This window comes from Marmota monax, unplaced genomic scaffold (genome assembly GCF_021218885.2).
Source record: "Marmota monax isolate L192 unplaced genomic scaffold, Marmota_monax_Labrador192_F-V1.1 WCK01_AAM20220418_F8-fsc00010, whole genome shotgun sequence".
Lineage (NCBI taxonomy): Eukaryota > Metazoa > Chordata > Mammalia > Rodentia > Sciuridae > Marmota > Marmota monax.
Genome location: NW_026692321.1, coordinates 20,634,558 through 20,652,479, shown reverse-complemented (window position 1 = coordinate 20,652,479; position 17,922 = coordinate 20,634,558). Strand labels below are relative to the sequence as shown.

At 36.5% G+C, this 17,922-nt stretch overlaps 1 protein-coding gene and 1 pseudogene across 2 annotated transcripts in view; one reads left to right on the top strand and one right to left on the bottom strand.

Moving 5' to 3' along the window:
• The window catches only part of Ppp1cb (protein phosphatase 1 catalytic subunit beta), a 42,149-nt gene extending 24,445 nt beyond the window's left edge, over window positions 1-17,704 (bottom strand). The window contains exons 1-2 of one of the 2 annotated variants that reach the window (XM_046441551.2): window positions 17,595-17,704; window positions 17,237-17,377 (exon numbers count right to left, since the gene is read on the bottom strand). In XM_046441551.2, coding sequence (XP_046297507.1) covers window positions 17,237-17,288 — 52 coding nt within the window. In that variant the 5' untranslated portion in view covers window positions 17,289-17,377; window positions 17,595-17,704. Of the gene's footprint in view, window positions 1-17,236; window positions 17,378-17,528 lie in introns of both variants that reach the window. The other variant, XM_046441549.2, reaches the window with a different exon arrangement.
• On the top strand, window positions 9,375-10,604 carry LOC124090815 (ferritin heavy chain-like; annotated as a pseudogene).
• Window positions 17,705-17,922: the final 218 nt, after the last annotated feature.

Sequence of the window (17,922 nt, the reverse complement as noted above, 5' to 3'; positions counted from 1 at the left end):
ATTTAGTCCTTTTGATATTCCAGGAATCAAAAAGTTACTTTCACTATTCAGTAACAGTGATTAGTTACTGACATCCAGGTTTTACAAGACTGAAGAAGTGAAAAGCAGGAGAGAACAATTTAGAACCAGTCTTAAAACTCAAAGGTCAGTACCCTTTCCACTTTGCCATATAGACTTTTGGGACCAAAAGTTTACCGGGGGGTGGGGAGGGGATTTCAGTATATAATTATTTCAAGCCTGGTAAATTGTCACAGTAAGTAACTACCACACTATTACTAAAAAGAAAATATTTTAAGGTGTTACATACAAATACTAAAGTATTCTAATCTTACATGTATAACTCAATGAATTTTTAACTATTATACACCTGAATAACCATCAGACTGAGACATAGAATACTTCTTCCTGCAGCCCTGAAGGTACCCTTATGTTCTAATCAACAGTAATACCCATGGTCACTTATTTATTTCATTATAATCTGATTTGTTTTAGAATTTTAGACAAAAATATATTCTCTTTTGCTCATTATTATATCTGTGAGATACAACCATGTAATTTTCTTTAGCAATAAAGTATTCTATTATATGAATATACCACAATATATTTACTACTCTATTTGGATCATCTCCATTTTGGGGTTACTATGACTGCTCTGAATATCCATGCACATTTCTTTTGGGTATGTCTATAGTATAAGAGTGAAACTGATGGGTCACAGAAGGCTTAATTAACTTAGCAGATACCAGTGATTTCCCAAAATGGTTATTCCAATGTATAATCCCACCAACACTGGTGCTTCACATCTTTGCCAACAATGGGTATTTTTAAATTTAAATATACTGGTGTTCACTGAAATTACAATTTTGCATTTCCTAATGACTAAGGTTGTTGAGCACCTCTTCATATGATTAATGCCATTTGGATATCCTTTCTTCACCTTCACTAGGAATATCTCGTGATTCCTTCTAGATGCTTTATTGTTGTAGCCCATTTCTCATATTATAATCCATCTCACACTAATTGTATATATAGTTTGAGGTGAAAGGTTAATTTTTATCCATACAGATACCTAGTTGATTCAGTACCATTTATCATAAAGATCATTCTTTTCTCCATTAAACTGCAATGGCAGCTCTGTAGAAAATCAAGTGACCATAGACAACTGTCTGTTTCTGGATATTGGTACTCCATTACTATTCATCTATTTTTACATCAATACCACACTGTCTTAAATGATGCAGCTTTTTATAAAGCCTTAGAATGTGGGAATATAAACATTCCAATTTTAATCAAAATGAGTTTTTTATTTATATAGTTAAATTTATTAGCATCATTTATACTATTCTTTTTTTTTTAAAAAAAAATACACGTATTACCTTTCTCTGAACCATTTGAGAATAGGCTGCATATATCACACCCATTTATACCTCAATACAACAGTATCTATTTCCTAAAAATATTCTCAGATAGCCACAATACAAGTTCTCTGGTGTAGGGAATTTAACATTGACACAAATATTTAAAAGAACATACCACAATTTTATCAAGTGTTCCAAACATGCCCTCTACAGAATTTTCCTGTCCTTGAGTACAAAATTACATATTGCATTTATTTGTTCTGCTTCGTTAGTCTCTTTTAATAGTGATGTTTCCTTTATCTTCACTGATAATGGTAATGTTTTCAATTTTTCCAGCCTTTCTAGATTTAAAATTAATACTTTCCAATAATTTCATTTTTAAAAATATCTGATTTATATTACTTCCCTACTCCTACTTTCTTTGATAATTTGCTTATTCTATTGTTTTGAAATAGAAGCTTAAGGCCCAGCCTTTTTTCCCTAATACTTATACTTAAAGCTATACATAAACCTCTAAGCACTGTTTTTAGCTGCAATCACACACACCTCAACACATACTTTATCATTCTGTTCAACATATTTTATCACTTTTGTTGCTATATCTTTTTGGTCCATAAGATGTAAAAGAATACTACTTAATTTCCAACTATCTAAGGATTCTGCTGTCATCTATTACTGATTTCTAGGTTACTACAAATGAAGCCTGCAATTTGATTTCTTTCAAATTTACTGAGATTTATTTTACGGTACATTAAATGGTATACTTTAGCAAATGTTCCATGCATACTTGAAAAGCCTGTGTCCAGTGAGGTGTCTATACTCTTCTGATTTTTTTTCCCTATTTGTATTACCTGTTACTAAGAAAGTACATTAACCTACTATGATTGTGGGTTTTATCTATTTCAACCTTTTAAATCTTTCAACTCTGTTTTATTTTATGTCTATATTATTGGATACATTAAAAAAATGTAAGATTATTATATCTTCCCTTATATTTACCCTCTAAGCATTATGCTTTACTCTAGTGGTACTTCATAGTGTACAGCTCTTCCTAACATAAATATAGTTTGGTTAATGGGGTGCATGATATTATTTTTCTTGTTTTTTTTTTAACCCACTCATCATGTCCTTACATTTAAAATACTTCCCCTGTAAACAGTTTATAAGTTTTCTGAGCTTTATCTTAATTTCAATATTTGCTCCTTCATATTTACTATAATTGCTGACAAAGTTGGGTTTGACTCATCTGTTCTTTCCCCCATTTTTTAAATTGGTGCATTATAACTATACATAATGGTGGGATTCAGTTACAAATTAATACATGTACATGATATAACAATATTATGCACCCATAATATTGTTATATTTGGCCCATATCATTCTCTAGCACCATCTGTTCCCTATTCCTTTCTTTTTGGCACTTCTTGGGAGTAAATTTTGTATTATTCCACTTTCTTGTCTATTACTTTCCTAGTTATATATTTTTATTTCTCATTTAGTGGTCCTACAGTTGTTACCTATCATTTTCACATATTTTAAACCTTTCAAGACACAATTACTATTTTAAACAGTTCAAATAGATTTGTTTACTTATTCTTACTGTTCATTTCCTTATGTAGTTCTGTGTTTTTAATCTGGCATTATTTTCTTTCAACATAAAGAACTTCCTATAGTATTTTCTAGTGTCAGTTTATTAACAATAAATTCTCAGCTTTAGTTATCTTTATTTTGCTTTTACTTTTAAAGGATATGCTCACTAGATTTAAAATTTAATATTAGCATCATTTTTTCTTTCAGTGTTTTAAAGCAACTGTTCTATGCTTTTCTGGCTTCCATAGCTTTAGGTGACAGATCAGACATATTATTAAAGTTTCTTGAAGGGAGACATCTTTTCTCTGATTTTCTTTTAAGTTTTTGGCAATTAATCTATGACTGATTTCAATATGGTTTTCTTTCTACTTATCTGATTGGAAGCCACAAAGCTTTTAAAATCTGTGTTTCCATTTCTTTCTCTGGTTTAGGAATACATTTTTCTTGGTATTTCTTCTCTGACTGTATCCTGAGACTCCTATTATACATTAGATGTTTCCACTGGGTCCACGTATCTTTCATTCTCTTTTTTGCATTTTTCCTCCATTTGTTCTCTCAGCACTGAATAAGTTCTACTGAACTTTTTTTTTTTCCTAGCACACTACCCAACAACCAAATTCTGAGTTGTAGTCATTTTATTTTTGTTGTTATTATAGTAGTTTCCAAGTGTGATCAAATTCTTTATCTTCTTCCTCTTTATTATGAGCATATTAATCATTATTTTAAAATCCCTGTGTGATAATTCTAATACTTGAATCATCTGTGGATCTGTTTCTGGTCAATTTTAGTCCTTTTAGCATGTGCTATGGCATTTTGCTGAATGAAATACTGGATCATGAATGAAACACTGTAAAATTCTAGGTGATGTCTTCCTTCAAAGAGTTGTTTCTTTTAGCAGAGTAGCAATGACTCACTCACATTTTCTTGAGAGCTCTTCTATTTCAGTTCTGCCCACAATCTATAGAGAGTGGCCATAATAGAGTCTCAGCAGAAAACTTAGGATGTAACAAGGTTTCTCTAACTTTGTGTAAAGTTTCAACTTCAAAACTCTGGCACTAAGAGAATGCTAAGGTAATTGCTCAGATCTTTAGGTTCCCAGCTATTGTTTTCTGTTGGTTTTCTTAGGATCTTCTCTTGTACATTTGTACCTTTGAAGTCAGCTAATGACCTAATGACTTCAGAATGAATGGACTGCAGGTTTTCCCTCCCTTTGGTACTGGGAATTAAACCCAGGAGTGCTCTACCACTGGCTACATCTCAGCCTTTTTCTTTTTTTTTAATTTGGAGACAGGATTTCACTAAGTTGCAGAGGCTGGCCTCAAACTTGCCATCTTCCTGCTTCAGCCTCCCAAGTCTCTGGGATTACAGGTGTGCACCGCTGTACCTGGTCTAACTGCAGATTTTGAGGCTAGTTTCTGTGTTATTCCCTTGTCTTCTGGAATTAAGATTCAACTACTTTAGCAGCCCCAGATTTCTATCTATCTTTTCTAGATCAGTTAAGATTGCCACATTTTGTTTGGGATCTTTTCTCCTATGCCACAAACTAAGAAATGCCTCCAGGAAAAAAATCAAGGTGATGGTGAGCTCACACTGTGTGCTTCCCTTCTGTCAAAAGATCAAAACCCCTAAAAATTTTTCTATGTTGGTTGCTCTTCAACAATGGGATAGCTGCTTAAGAAAGAACTGAGAAGCACATAAAATGCGATTATTGGGTACACACTAGAAATTCAGATTACGTAAAAAATTTTGAGGTATATCTTGCCAAGGATTAGGTCCCATGGGTCCTAACCCCATTATTTTACTTTATTTATCAGTAATACAACTTTGGTAGGAATCCAAGTTTCCTAAATCCTAGTAAGGTAATCTCTCTACACAACATGTTTACATAAGAATGGTGGAAAAATTACACCAGGATTTAGTAAAATAAGGCCTGAAGGCCAAATCTGGCCCATTAAGGCTACTGGCCTGTCACCTAAGAATACACATTTTTCAAATGACTAGGGAAATTCAAAATGAAAGAAAATGTTCTTTCATTTTACACATAAAAACTTTTACATTGTATAATAAAGTTTTTAATAATACATGAAATTCAAACTTCTACGTCCATAAATAAAGTTTTACTGAAACACAACCACTTTTTTATTTATGTATTATCAATGAGCTACCATGCTACTACAGCAGCGTTGAGTAGCTGCAATAGAAACCACATGTGGCACTACTGTTCAGAGTACTACATATTACAGAGATGCAGCTATAACTTGATAGCATCAAGTGTTATGCTTATTGCTATACCATGATATTTTATTTACTTTTATTTATTTTTATTACCCGTGCATACTCAATGTAAAAAAAAAAAAAGGACTCTGAATGTTGAGCTTAAGACCAAAATGAAATTTATTTTGTTATTTATTTGAATAAGGTCAGGCACTTATTTGGCTCATCACAGTAGAATTTCTTCACACACACACACACACACACACACACACACAAAAGCACAACCAAAGCTTCCAACTGGCTCATCTGTTAGTCAAGTGAGGAAAGCCATTTTACCAATGGTGGGATAGTTTTGTGTTTGATTTGAAGTCAAAGAAATTTGAGACAATAAATTTTAAAAGCTATTAGCCTTTCTGTAAGAATGGTAATTGAAGACTGGAGGACATTCAGATCAATAACATTTTTAAACAAGACAAATGATTTTGAGTGATTTTATTTGGTTCTTGAAAACTGACAGATATCATCAATACTTCTTTATGTAAGGAGCCAATGCTGAATTTGAAGTGGCTGAAAAGTTAGCTCTAAGAGTAGTGTGTGTGGAACAACTACAGGCAAGAATATTTTCAAATAAGCTGAGAAAATTTAGTACAACCTGAAGTACAATCTCCCAAGACATATTGTTAACCAATAGTGATATAAATACACATGGAGCAGAAAAAGACGTAGTTGGACAATTTTACCTTGTGAAATGTAGGGTGCTTAAACACTATGGTGCAGTTATTCTGTGGAAAAGCATCTTAATATATCATATATTATTAAACTAGTAGTATTGATGGTTAACTTCCCTTGCTCTTAAATATGCTGGTTTGCCCCATCAACATAGCAGTTTCATGGCCTAGCAGTGATAACTTTGTTGTAATTTTTTTTAAACTTAGGGCTGAAATGAAATTTCTGTGAATGGGAAGAATTTATTATTATCAAACAGAATAGTTTTAGGAATTAGATTTAGCTGCAAACCTGGTAATGTTTCTTAATAATTTCAACCCTGACATGTAAGGGAAAAAAACCCCACCCTATTTGTAAACATACTTTGTGGTAAGTCAGTCATTTGAGAACAAGTAACCCTGTTTGAATCATAAACAAGCTGCTTTCTGCTGTTCTCATGATGCCAAAAGTTGTAACAAGTGAGATCTTTATTCCCCCACAAAAAAGCAGCAGATGTATTTTCTATGCTCAAAATATAGCATTCTTCAGACCTCCATTCAAGAACAAAATAAATTTTTGGACATCAAAATCTTTTTAACTGTGCAGTTGAGCTTCTACCTAATTCTCTATTTGGAGGTATTTAATCTCAGAGTAATGATACGTTAAATGGCAAATATCAAGAGAATTCTATAAATGATGAATATGCTCAACTAAAATCATATGCTCATAGACTAACAGTAATATTTGGCAATTTTAATCTGTGTGAAGACATCTTCCAAGATGAAATGCATAAAATCTCATTACAGATCACTATCCAGATAACCACTTGCAATTTGGATGGAGAATACTAAGTTTGAACCTAAATTAAGCAAAATATTATCCTCTTATAAAAAATTCCATTTTCTCATTGTTATAAAAAATTATACTCGACCATTATATTCCAACTTTTTTGTGTAAAAAAATTCCCAATGCAGGCTTGCTTTTTAAATTACAAAGGGTGTATGATAATGCTTTGTGTGTGTTGTATATACACTAAGTGTTATGTTTCACTAATAATCTGTCTTTCTCCAGCAAGTTTTTACTTAGAATTACCGTCTCTAAAATAGGAAGGATAGCAAGGGGAAAAAAAAAAAACTAATTCTTCCACCTTATACATGTTTGCCTGATGGAATCTTAGTAATCTTCATTAACCACTGATTTTTAACTTCCATTTACTCTACCCTGTTCCCCCATTCACTCAAGGTTATATACTAACTGATGATAGTCAATCTAGATTTTCTAAATTTGTGGGGTCAATTTGTCTGTATGTAGCACAAAAGTCTGTCTGTATGCAACAAAAAAGGACAATTAAAAATTTTACAACTAGCCAGGTACAGTAGCACACGCCTATATAATCTTAGTGGCACAGGAAGCTGAGGCATGGGGATCACAGGTTGGAAGCTGAAGCCAGCTTTGGCAACTTAGCAAGACCCTGCCTAAAAATAAAAAGGGCTGGAGATGAAGCTCAGTGGTCAAACACCCTTTGGGTTCAATCCCTGGTAATGGGGAAAAAATTTTTTACAACTAATGAAAATGTGGAATTTTGGTTTTAATTTGAAGAATTAGGCAGTTGCCATACTTTCAATTCATCTTGAGTCTGCCCAATAAACTGCACAGTATGCCAAACCATCTGTAACATTGTGTAGGTATGTACATGAATATTTTTCTGAGAAGGCCTATGACTTCCATGAATTCTCCAAGGGTTCGTGAATCATCATAAATAAAAAATCGTTCCAGGCACAGTGAATAACAAATAGCTGGTATAATAAGAAAAGAGTAAACAGGAAAACAAAGAGGTGAACTCTGGACATTTCATAAGAGTGTCCTAGCCATACTATTTTCAAAATATGAGCTGGTTTTTCATGGTGTTAGCATCTGCAACAATGGTGCAAAAGCTACAGTGGGTAAAATCACTGGTACCTCAACACACATCAAGTCAAAGGCACTAAACAGCACTGAAAGTCACTGTGTATTGTTCACTAACATGCACTTGCAAAAAAACACAGAGGTCAGCTTCACCAACAATGCCCTTGATGAAGAAGTAAAAATGATTGATTTTATTAAACCTTAACTCTTGAATATACATCTTTTTAATGTTTTATACAATAAAATGGAAAGTACCCACTGCATACCATGACACATTGGTTATATTGTCTCAAAAACACTTGCATGACTGTTTTAGTTCTTTGGCTTTTCCATACTTAAGGACTCTTCTGATGATATTCTGTTATAATATTAACAAATGTAATTGTTAAAAATCCATAGTCCCAGATGTGGAACACCCATAAAAAATTGAGCAATAAACATACCACTTATACTAATTTTTTAAATACATACTGTTTTTACAGTTCTATTCTTTTAAGAAAAATAATAAGTCAATAACAAAGTCCCGTAAAAATATATTTTCCATATGTGTATGAATATGAAAATATAAAGGACTAGATTATTATAAGCTCTAGATTATGATTTGAAACTTATTTTAACTTACCTTTGTAAACTTCATTGAAATAGTTGAACTGAAAACTTGAGATTTAACAGGTTAGTATTGTACATGATGTGTGGACATTGGGAAATCTACACAATTCAGGGACCAGTTTACAAATGACCAATGCATGTTACAAAGTCATGAGAAAGATTCATTTAAAGTATGAAATCAATGGACTTCAATGTATAGAGAAAAAATTCATTGGTATCTTTTCAGATTCACCTTACAACTAACCTTTAAAAACTACCACTACAGCCAGGTGTGGTGGTGCACACCTGTAACCCCAGCGGCTCCACAGGATGAGACAGGAGCAACAGCAAGGTGGTAAGCAACTCAGTGACACCCTGTCTCTAAATAAAATACAAAACAGGGCAGTGGATGTGGCTCTGTGGTCTAGTGCCCCCAAAAAACAAGAACAAAAACAACTACCACTTGCTGAATTTTGATATAATACCAGACAATACTCATAATCATCTAATAAATACTATTAAAAAGCATTACTCCTTTTTCCAATTACATGTTTATAAACGCAGATTTCCTTAACATACTCAACCAAACCAGAGTCTCAAATTAGACAGGAGAAATGAGAATTCAGCTGTCTTCTATGAAAATGGACACTAAAGAGATCTACATGAATATGACAGCATTCTGTTATTTTTATTTATGCTAAAATATTATAGGTTATTACTACTTTAAATGAAATAAAAAGTAGATATTTATTTATAAGTTATTTATCAATAACTCATATAAATAAAAGCTTTTGTCCTCAATACTTCTAAAAAGTATGAGGGGGCTAAGCGTAAAGCAGCCCCAAGTTTGAGATCTAATGACCTAGTCCCTAGTCAAAAGAAAGTCACAAGCCAGGCATGCATGTAATTCCAGCAATTTGTAAGGCTGAGGCAGGAGGACTGCAAGTTAGAAGCCAACCTCAAAAAAACAGTCTCAATATAAAAATTAAAAAAACAAAAAATAAAAAACTAGGGATGCAGCTCAGAGGTAAAGCTTGTGAATGCAAACCCCAGGACCAAAACAAAACAAAACAAAAACCTGTATAACACATCATCTAAAAGAACTTTGCACCATGTTATTCTGCTCAGAAATAATTCTCCCTGTTCAGCCCCAATACTGGTATGACAGACCAGATAATACACTATGGATAAAAAGAATGGGAAAGTAATGTGTGATATATATATATATGAATTGTGGTTGTATGCCACAAAGTGAAAGACACACTAAATAGGTACTAGGAAGAATTTGCCTTCTCAAAATTTAGTATCATATAGGAAAGGTGTACAACTCGGCATCAGGCTTGTATTAAGCAATAATAACGGTGAACATTTTCTAAGTTTTTGTGTGTCAAGAATTGTTTGAGAGTCGCCGCGGTTTCCTGCTTCAACAGTGCTTGGACGTTCCCGGTGCTCGACCCCCACCCCGGCCGCCGCTCAGAGCCAGCAGCCCTTCGCCACCTCTTCACAGCGCCCCAGGCCTCTGCCACCGCTCCAGCTCCGCGCCTCTCATGGCTACCACGCCCCCTCGCAGGTGCGCCAGAACTACCACCAGGACGCGGAGGCTGCCATCAACCGCCAGATCAACCTGGAGCTCTACGCCTCCTATGTCTACCTGTCCATGTCTTACTACTTTGACCGTGATGATGTGGCTTTGAAGAACTTTGCCAAATATTTTCTTCACCAATCTCATGAGAGGGAACATGCTGAGAAACTGATGAAGCTGCAGAACCAACGAGGTGGCCGAATCTTCCTTCACCAGACCGTGATGACTGGGAGAGTGGGCTCAATGCAATGAAATGTGCTTTGCACTTGGAGAAAAGTGTGAACCAGTCACTTCTGGAATTGCACAAACTGGCCACTGACAAAAATGACCCCCACTTGTGTGACTTCATTGAGACTCATTACCTGAATGAGCAGGTGAAATCCATCAAAGAATTGGGTGACCATGTAACCAACTTGCGCAAGACGGGAGCCCCAGAATCGGGCATGGCAGAGTATCTCTTTGACAAGCACACCCTGGGAGACAGTGATAAGGAGAGCTAAACCTCAGCCTGACTTTCCCAGAGCCGTGCAAGTGACTTCCCTGGTCACCAAGGCAGTGCATGCATATTGGGGTTACCTTTACCTTTTCTATAAGTTGTACCAAAACATCCACTTATGTTCTTTAATTTGTACCATTCCTTCAAATAAAGAAATTTGGTACCCCCCCCCCCAAAAAAAGAATTGTTTGAAGTGACTTACCTGTTTAATCTTACACATACATTATAAACTAGGTACCTATTATCATCCTCAATATGCAGAATAAGCTGAAGCTGAGCTGAAATTAAGGTACACATAAAACCTGTATCCTTAACCTTTATACAACATGGCTTCCCCACTGTATCAATACTTCCTGATATTTTCTGGGTAAGCATTTAATTGTGTAAACATCTGGTTATTATTCAGTATTCACATGAAGTTGGGGTCTGAAATTCACAAAATCTGTTCCCTTCCATCATCTACTTTAGGCCTTATTTTCTAACAATTTGCAAGTTTCCCACTCAGAAATTTGGTCATTTTTTCTCACTACTTTGGCTCCATTATCTGATAATCAAACAACATACACGTTGTTTAGTTATATTACAACATACATGAAGTACCTATGAAGGTTCCTTTTTAATTTACTATTTAAAGACATTTATATTGAGCTAGTTTAAAGATTTATATTTAGTTCTCTAAATCCCCCATGAATATTACATTCAAATAGCATAAAATAAAAACATTTCTGGGCTACTTCTTCAAACTGCTAGATATAAAATCAGAGAAAGCTATGTAATACCAAATATCCTTAAATCTATTTTATTTTGACAAGTTAACTTTTTTGATTTCTCTTAACCTTGAAAATAAGAAATAAGATTGGGGAAACTGAAATGGTGTCAGACAAGTACTAAAAGAAAGTATTATTTTGGTCACCTGTAACTGACCAGATGGGAACTTCTATTACTAAGGGATATTCTGATGAACATGTTTAGAATAAAATTCCTTCACAGTGAAATACGCTATGTCAAAATCTCAAGTTACACAGTGTGGGTATGCATCAAGAATGAAAGGCATATCCCTTTATGTTATGCACATAACTTAATACTTCTACTTGTCCTTGCATAAATGCAGGTGAATTTGGGAAGGGAGGCCCTTGAGGCCAATGACTTTCAGGAAGGTTACACAAACCCTCATGAACCACTCTACTCCAGTTTCGAACACTGCAGAAGCAGAGTAAGGCTACCACTGCCTTTTCCCCTCTGTATGACAAGAACCCACTTAGACCCAGAGATTGATTTCTTAAATCAAACCAGGAAAATGCTAGCTACTAGTGATTTACACTTCAGAATAAACTTCTTTTTGGTCTTTGTACCTCTAGAAACAGATCGATTTTGTCTCCATTGAAGTATTTTCATTTTATCAATATGATGAAAAGTCTGTTAGAGGGTATACTTCAAACAATGAGGTGTAAAAATTACATTTTACCTACTAATAACCACAGCTTTTGAGAACCAATTTAATGGGAGTAAGGTGAGTGGTATACGAAGAAAAAGAAGAGTTTTGGTCTTGAACTTTTTTTCTCCTACTGTCATCAATCTTCTATTTTTTTCAGAAAGAATAAACCTTAAAATGGCTATTTACAGCTGCTAGAGAGGCAACAGTCTCTGCCTAATGGCATAAATTTGTATCCAATCAAAATTAAATCACAGAAAACTCAATTGGAAATCCCCATCTCCCACCCCACCAAACCACTGCCAAGCCCACTGATATTTACAAACCATTTCTTCTCCTTGCCTCCCTATATCCCACACTTCCAGGATTACCCTTTGTTTCAGAAACACTAGGATTTTAGTCAATATTTTAGAGTATCTTACCATTTCTCTATACGTATTTTATGGCTGATATAACTGAGAATACATGCCACTGGATAAAAATGAAGAGGGATATAAAAGGAAAAAAATCTACTAGACACAATTTACTATCTTCCTCACTAATGCTAAATCTTAATGTAATCCTGTCTCAAATTTAAGTAGTTCTCTAAATCCCCCATGAATATTGCATTCAAATAGCATAAAATAAAAACATTTCTGGGCTACTTCTTCAAACTGTCAGATTCCCTCACTTGCTGGAACTATTAACAAGATGGGAGGAACTCACTAACCTACAAATCAGTTATAAAGTATGCCACCATCTTCATGCCTCCTCTAGCCTCTCATCCAGAAGAATCAAGAGAAGAAACAAAATAACCTTCAGGTGATCAACCTGCTCTTTTCTACTAACTTTAGCCTCAGATTTATATACAACTTTCACTGTGGAAGCAGAGGTTGCCAGGAGCAACTAGCACTTCCTAATCATTAGACTGATGGGTCAGAATTAAACAATTTTATCAATAAAGGCATTAGTTCTTCAAATGCTAGTTACCATGTGACCCAGCAATTTCATGCCTAGCTATATATCCAAGGATGGAAAACATAAGTTCACACAAAAGCATGTACACAAATGTTGAGAGCAACATTTTCACAACAGGCCAAAGGGAAAGCAACTCAAATGTCCATTAATTGATAAATGGTATATATGTCCACATATTATTCAACTACGAAAAGAATATAGGGCTAATGTTACAACATATATTAAACTTCAAAACATTTTTTAAAAAGTCACAGTAGACCACATGTTACAAGATTTCATTTATATAAAATGTCCAGAATTCAGAGAGAGAGATCTAAATCTGATTATGGTGCCAGATATACAACTCTGTGGATATACTAAAAACCCACTGAAATACACACTTCAAATAAGCAAACTATATGATATATGAATTATATCTTAATAAAGCTGTCATTTGAAAAGAAGGGGTTTTTAATGTGGTTTCATTTATCTCTTTCATTTTGCAAATCCATTTCTTTTCTTCAACCTTTAAAAGGACACCAAGAGGAAAATTTCCTATATGCTTAGTCTGTCAGCCTAACTAAATCTGAAGAGTATGTGATCCACAAGGAAGGAAAGGAGATACACATTCAATAACAGCAGTTCTACAAATTCAAACATCTGATGGATTTAAAAAACATGGATTTAAAAAACAAACAAAGCAGAACAAAACATATTCCAAGGTTTTCATTAAGCTATTAGTGGTTCCAAATAGAGACACATCTTTTTACCATGCAGGTTTATGTAGTTCTGCTATTCTGTGACTCACTTGGTACATAAAGCCCTGTACAAGCTTTTGTTTGGGCCTGTTGTGTGTGTGTGTGTGAAAAAAAAAAAAAAAAAAAAAAAAAAAAAAAAAAAAAAAACTTTAAAAAGCTATCTATCATACAGTAAATTATGGGGAACCTTTCCCCACTTTTACATTTTTCCATTCCCAAGTTTTCTACAATAAGAATGACTTACTTTCATTATTAGAAAATAGGCAAATCCCAAATACATGGTTTCATATGTAATACAGAATACATGATACATAATTATCAGCTTAGTTTTTAAATACATGGGTCATGTCGGTGGCAACACAGCTGGCACTATCTCAATCACACAGCAACAGTTTTCCATACTACCCTCCTCCCAAATGCATCAGATTCAACTCATCCCATTTCCCTTCCCCAAAAATAAATTCAGATTTATAGTTTGAACTAAGTACCCCAGGTGATTCTGCTATACTCCCACTCTTACCCTAACTCCTCAGAGAATAACTAATCTAAGTAAAAAAACTTTTTTACTGGACTTTTCAGATTACCCATACAAAGAAGTTTCAGTTGAGTCAAGGGCACTATGGTGAGCCACAAAAATGTGGTAGCAGGGTCACCACAGGGGATAAAGTGGTAGTAGTCTTTGGCTTTTAGTTCTAAGTAAAACTTAACCCAAGAAAATATACAAAGAAATATGCACTGTCCAAATAACCAGCATGATTATTTTACACTAAATAGCATAAATTTATTAAAATATCCAAAAGGCTCTCTAAAAATACATTAGATATGACCAACCAAAAGAGAAACTAGAAGAGATATAGTAAAAAAGAATGAAGAGCCAGGGGTGATGGTGAATGCCTATAATCCCAGTGACTCTGGGAACTGAGGCAGAAGGATTGCCCCAAGTTCAAGGCCAGCCTCAGCAACTTAGGGTGGCCCTAAGCAACTTAGTGAGATCCTTATCTCAAATTAAAAATTAAAAATAAAAAGGACTGGGGATGTAGCTCAGTGGTAAAGTGCTCCTCGGTTCAATACCCAATACCAAAATCAAACTAAAGCAGCAGCAACAACAACAAACACATATAAAAAGAAGAAGCAGGAATATGTTCTGGAACTACAATAAGCATTTAAAAATGACATAAGGTCCTGCTGAATTTTTTCCCTTATTATAGAGAAATTCCAGCCAATTCAAAAAAAAAAAAAAAAATACAACACTGTATATTTTTATTGTTCACAAAGTAATATTTTAAAGTGTGTATATGTGTACACACACATACAGAGGAATGGTTAAATCTAGCTAATTCACAAATGTATCCTCTAACATGGTTATGTTTGTGGTGAGGGCACATATTCACAGTTTTTCAAGAATACAATGTACCATAATTAACTATAGTCACTTGCTACACTACAGAACTCTTGAAATTTATTCTTATCTAACTTTAATTATGTATCTTTTGGTGGTCATAATTTCATTAAACAGCAACAAAAAATCTAACCATGGCTATTTTGCTAGGCAGCTTTATAAAATTCCATCACTTGAATCTGAGTTAAGTTTAATTAGCACATATCATCATTAAAAACCAAGGTAGACAATGTTTTTCTTTGAAGCCTAATAATAATTACTAGAAAATCTGAGTCTGCTCTGGACAAGTCCTTAGATGGTCTAGATTTGGGAAGGTGGGGAGGAACATGTAATACTTTAGAATCCCAGGGAGGCACTTTCAAACTAAATATGCTTCTACAGGATTAAGAAGTATGAAACTTCACTAATAGTATTTAAACATAAAAACAAAGATGCTGGGAAAAAACTGAAACACTACTTGCTTAGACTGGGAGCTCCTTGAGTGAATAGACTATGTCTTATCTTTGGATTCCTTGTGCCTGGCACAGAGGAGTTCAATAAACACTTGCTAAACTAAACCAGGAAAACATATCTGGTCTAGAGTTCTTGAAACAAAAAGAAAAGATTACCCCAAACCAGAACCAAGCATTTAAGTTGGATTCACAATGAAATCACTAGGCTACTTTCCCAAGTGCCGTTTTTCCCCCATTAACCTCAACCCACTAGTGAAGTTATTTAAGGATCTGTAATCCTAAAAAGGTGCATTTGTCTGACTTGAAAGGTTCTAGATTGAGCACATTTTAAAATAGACAAATTTACTATTTTATGCTTATAAGGTAAACTCTGAAGACTATCAAGATACAAAAATTTAAAAATAACTATATTTTCCTCGTATGATAATGCAAAGTACAATTCCCCCCCCCCCAAAAAAAAAAAAACAACAACAATGTTCACATCTGTGAAAGACTACAAAGTCTTAAGTAGTGAACACTGACTGCAAGCACCAGGGGGCCTCCCAAGAATAACTTCATAGTAAAAGAAAGGTAAATAAGAGTTCCTGATAAAACTTCTGCTTCCTATTCAGTCTGCAGACTGCTGGAAGGCTTTCATATCTGGGGCGAATATATCAATTTAACTACACAAGGGATACACACAAAACTGTTCAAAAATTTTAGATACCAAAGCTTTAGTTGAAAAAAGAAACTTAGTACCCTCCCCTAAAGTCAAATAATCTTCTTTGATGATTTTCCAAATATAAGTACATACTGCTTCGCTATAGTAAACAACCTCTTTCAGGTAATTTTTAGGAAATAACAACAGATTATATGTAATCCTTCGACGATGTCTTGACAAAGAGGACTCTAAATTGTTTGAAAAGACTTGAATTCTTTGCTATATACAAAACAATTAATGATAATGCAAATTTTAGGGTAAACGGACCCTTTGGCAGAAAACTGCGTTTAACTTTGCATAAAATCCTGCAACGAATCGATACACTGGCCTGCCCACCTCTTCCTTTCCCCCTTATCTCCAACACAGAACTAATCAAAACCACCAGGGCCCGGAAAACTTTAAATGCTGCGAAGACTTCTATGCAAATACCTTTTCAACCCAAGAGAGGCTTTACAACAGACCTTCACTAAGTTTATGCAGTAATTAAACTCCGTTTAAACCTGTTAAACGTTCAAATCCCAAAGTCAATTGCTTAAACAAACGTATTAGTATGTTTCTCTTTTCTTAACATGTATCTTCAACCCGATCAACATTGTTTCACTTTTTTTTCCCACGCCAAATAATAAAACTGTCCGTAAACTCCCGCTAATTCGATCTTTTCCTTAAAGAAGAGTTGGTTTAAAATGGATAGTAGATGAAACTGTCCTACCTAAAAGAAGGATTTTTATAAAACCCACTCCCGGAACGACAATCGGAGGCAACCAAGGGCAACGCACAAAGAGAACAGAGAAGAAATACACATTCCAGGGACACACAATGCCCAGCGGCAGGCACCCTCGCCCCCTCCTTGGAAGGGTCACCGAAGGCCAGCAAGACGGCCAGGGGAGTCCCGAGGCCCTTTCCGAAGGCTGTCTCCGCGGATGGGTTTGTCGGCCTCGGTCCCCGGGCCCAGCCCCTCTCGCACGGCCGCTCCGGAGGCCGCCCGCCCGCGCCCCCCGGCCTCTCCATCCCCTCCTCGCTCGTCCGCCCCTCCGCCCTCCCGGGGACTGATGCCCGGGCGGGCAGGGGCCCCTCCGGCTTCGCAGCGAGGGCAGCGAGGGATGCCCGGCGCCCGCACTCACCCTCCAGCAGGCGGGTGATGAGGCTGTCCACGTTCAGCTCCCCGTCCGCCATCTTGTAGGCACCAGACTCTCCTTCCCGGCAGCGGGAACAAGGGCTTCTCGGCGGCGGAGGCTGCAGCGACGGGCTCGGTGTTCTCTCACCTACAAGTCACGCGGCGTTTCGACCCCGGCTCCAACTCCCCCTTTTCCCGGGCCCTCCCCCCACCCCCTCCCCGCCGAGCAGCGAGAGCGCGCGCACACTCGGAGGCACCCACAATAAATAAATAAATAAACAAGTAGGGCCCCCACGAACCCGGCCGCGTCAGACCCAGGCCGCCACCTCCTCCTCCTCGGCACCGCCCAGCTCCGCAAAGCTCACCAGCGCCGCCGACGGCCCCACCCGCAGCGCCACTCACTCCCTACGGCCCTTGCCCGCCGCCGCGCCACGCCGCCCTCCGCGCAGGCGCGTCGCCTGCTCTCTCGTGCTCCCCACCCCTCCCAGGCCTTCGCGCAGTCGCAGTGGACGCGGTTTGCCCGCCGCGGCAGACTTCGCGAGGTGCTCGGCCCTCTTTTTTCCACGTCCACTGCGCCGAATCTCTGGGGCGGCGCAGGCGCGGGGAGAGATTCCGGCTTACCTAGCCGAGGAAGCTCCCATTACGCAGAGGGCGCGTCGGCAGAGCTGACCTTCCCCTTTTGCTGCATCCCCG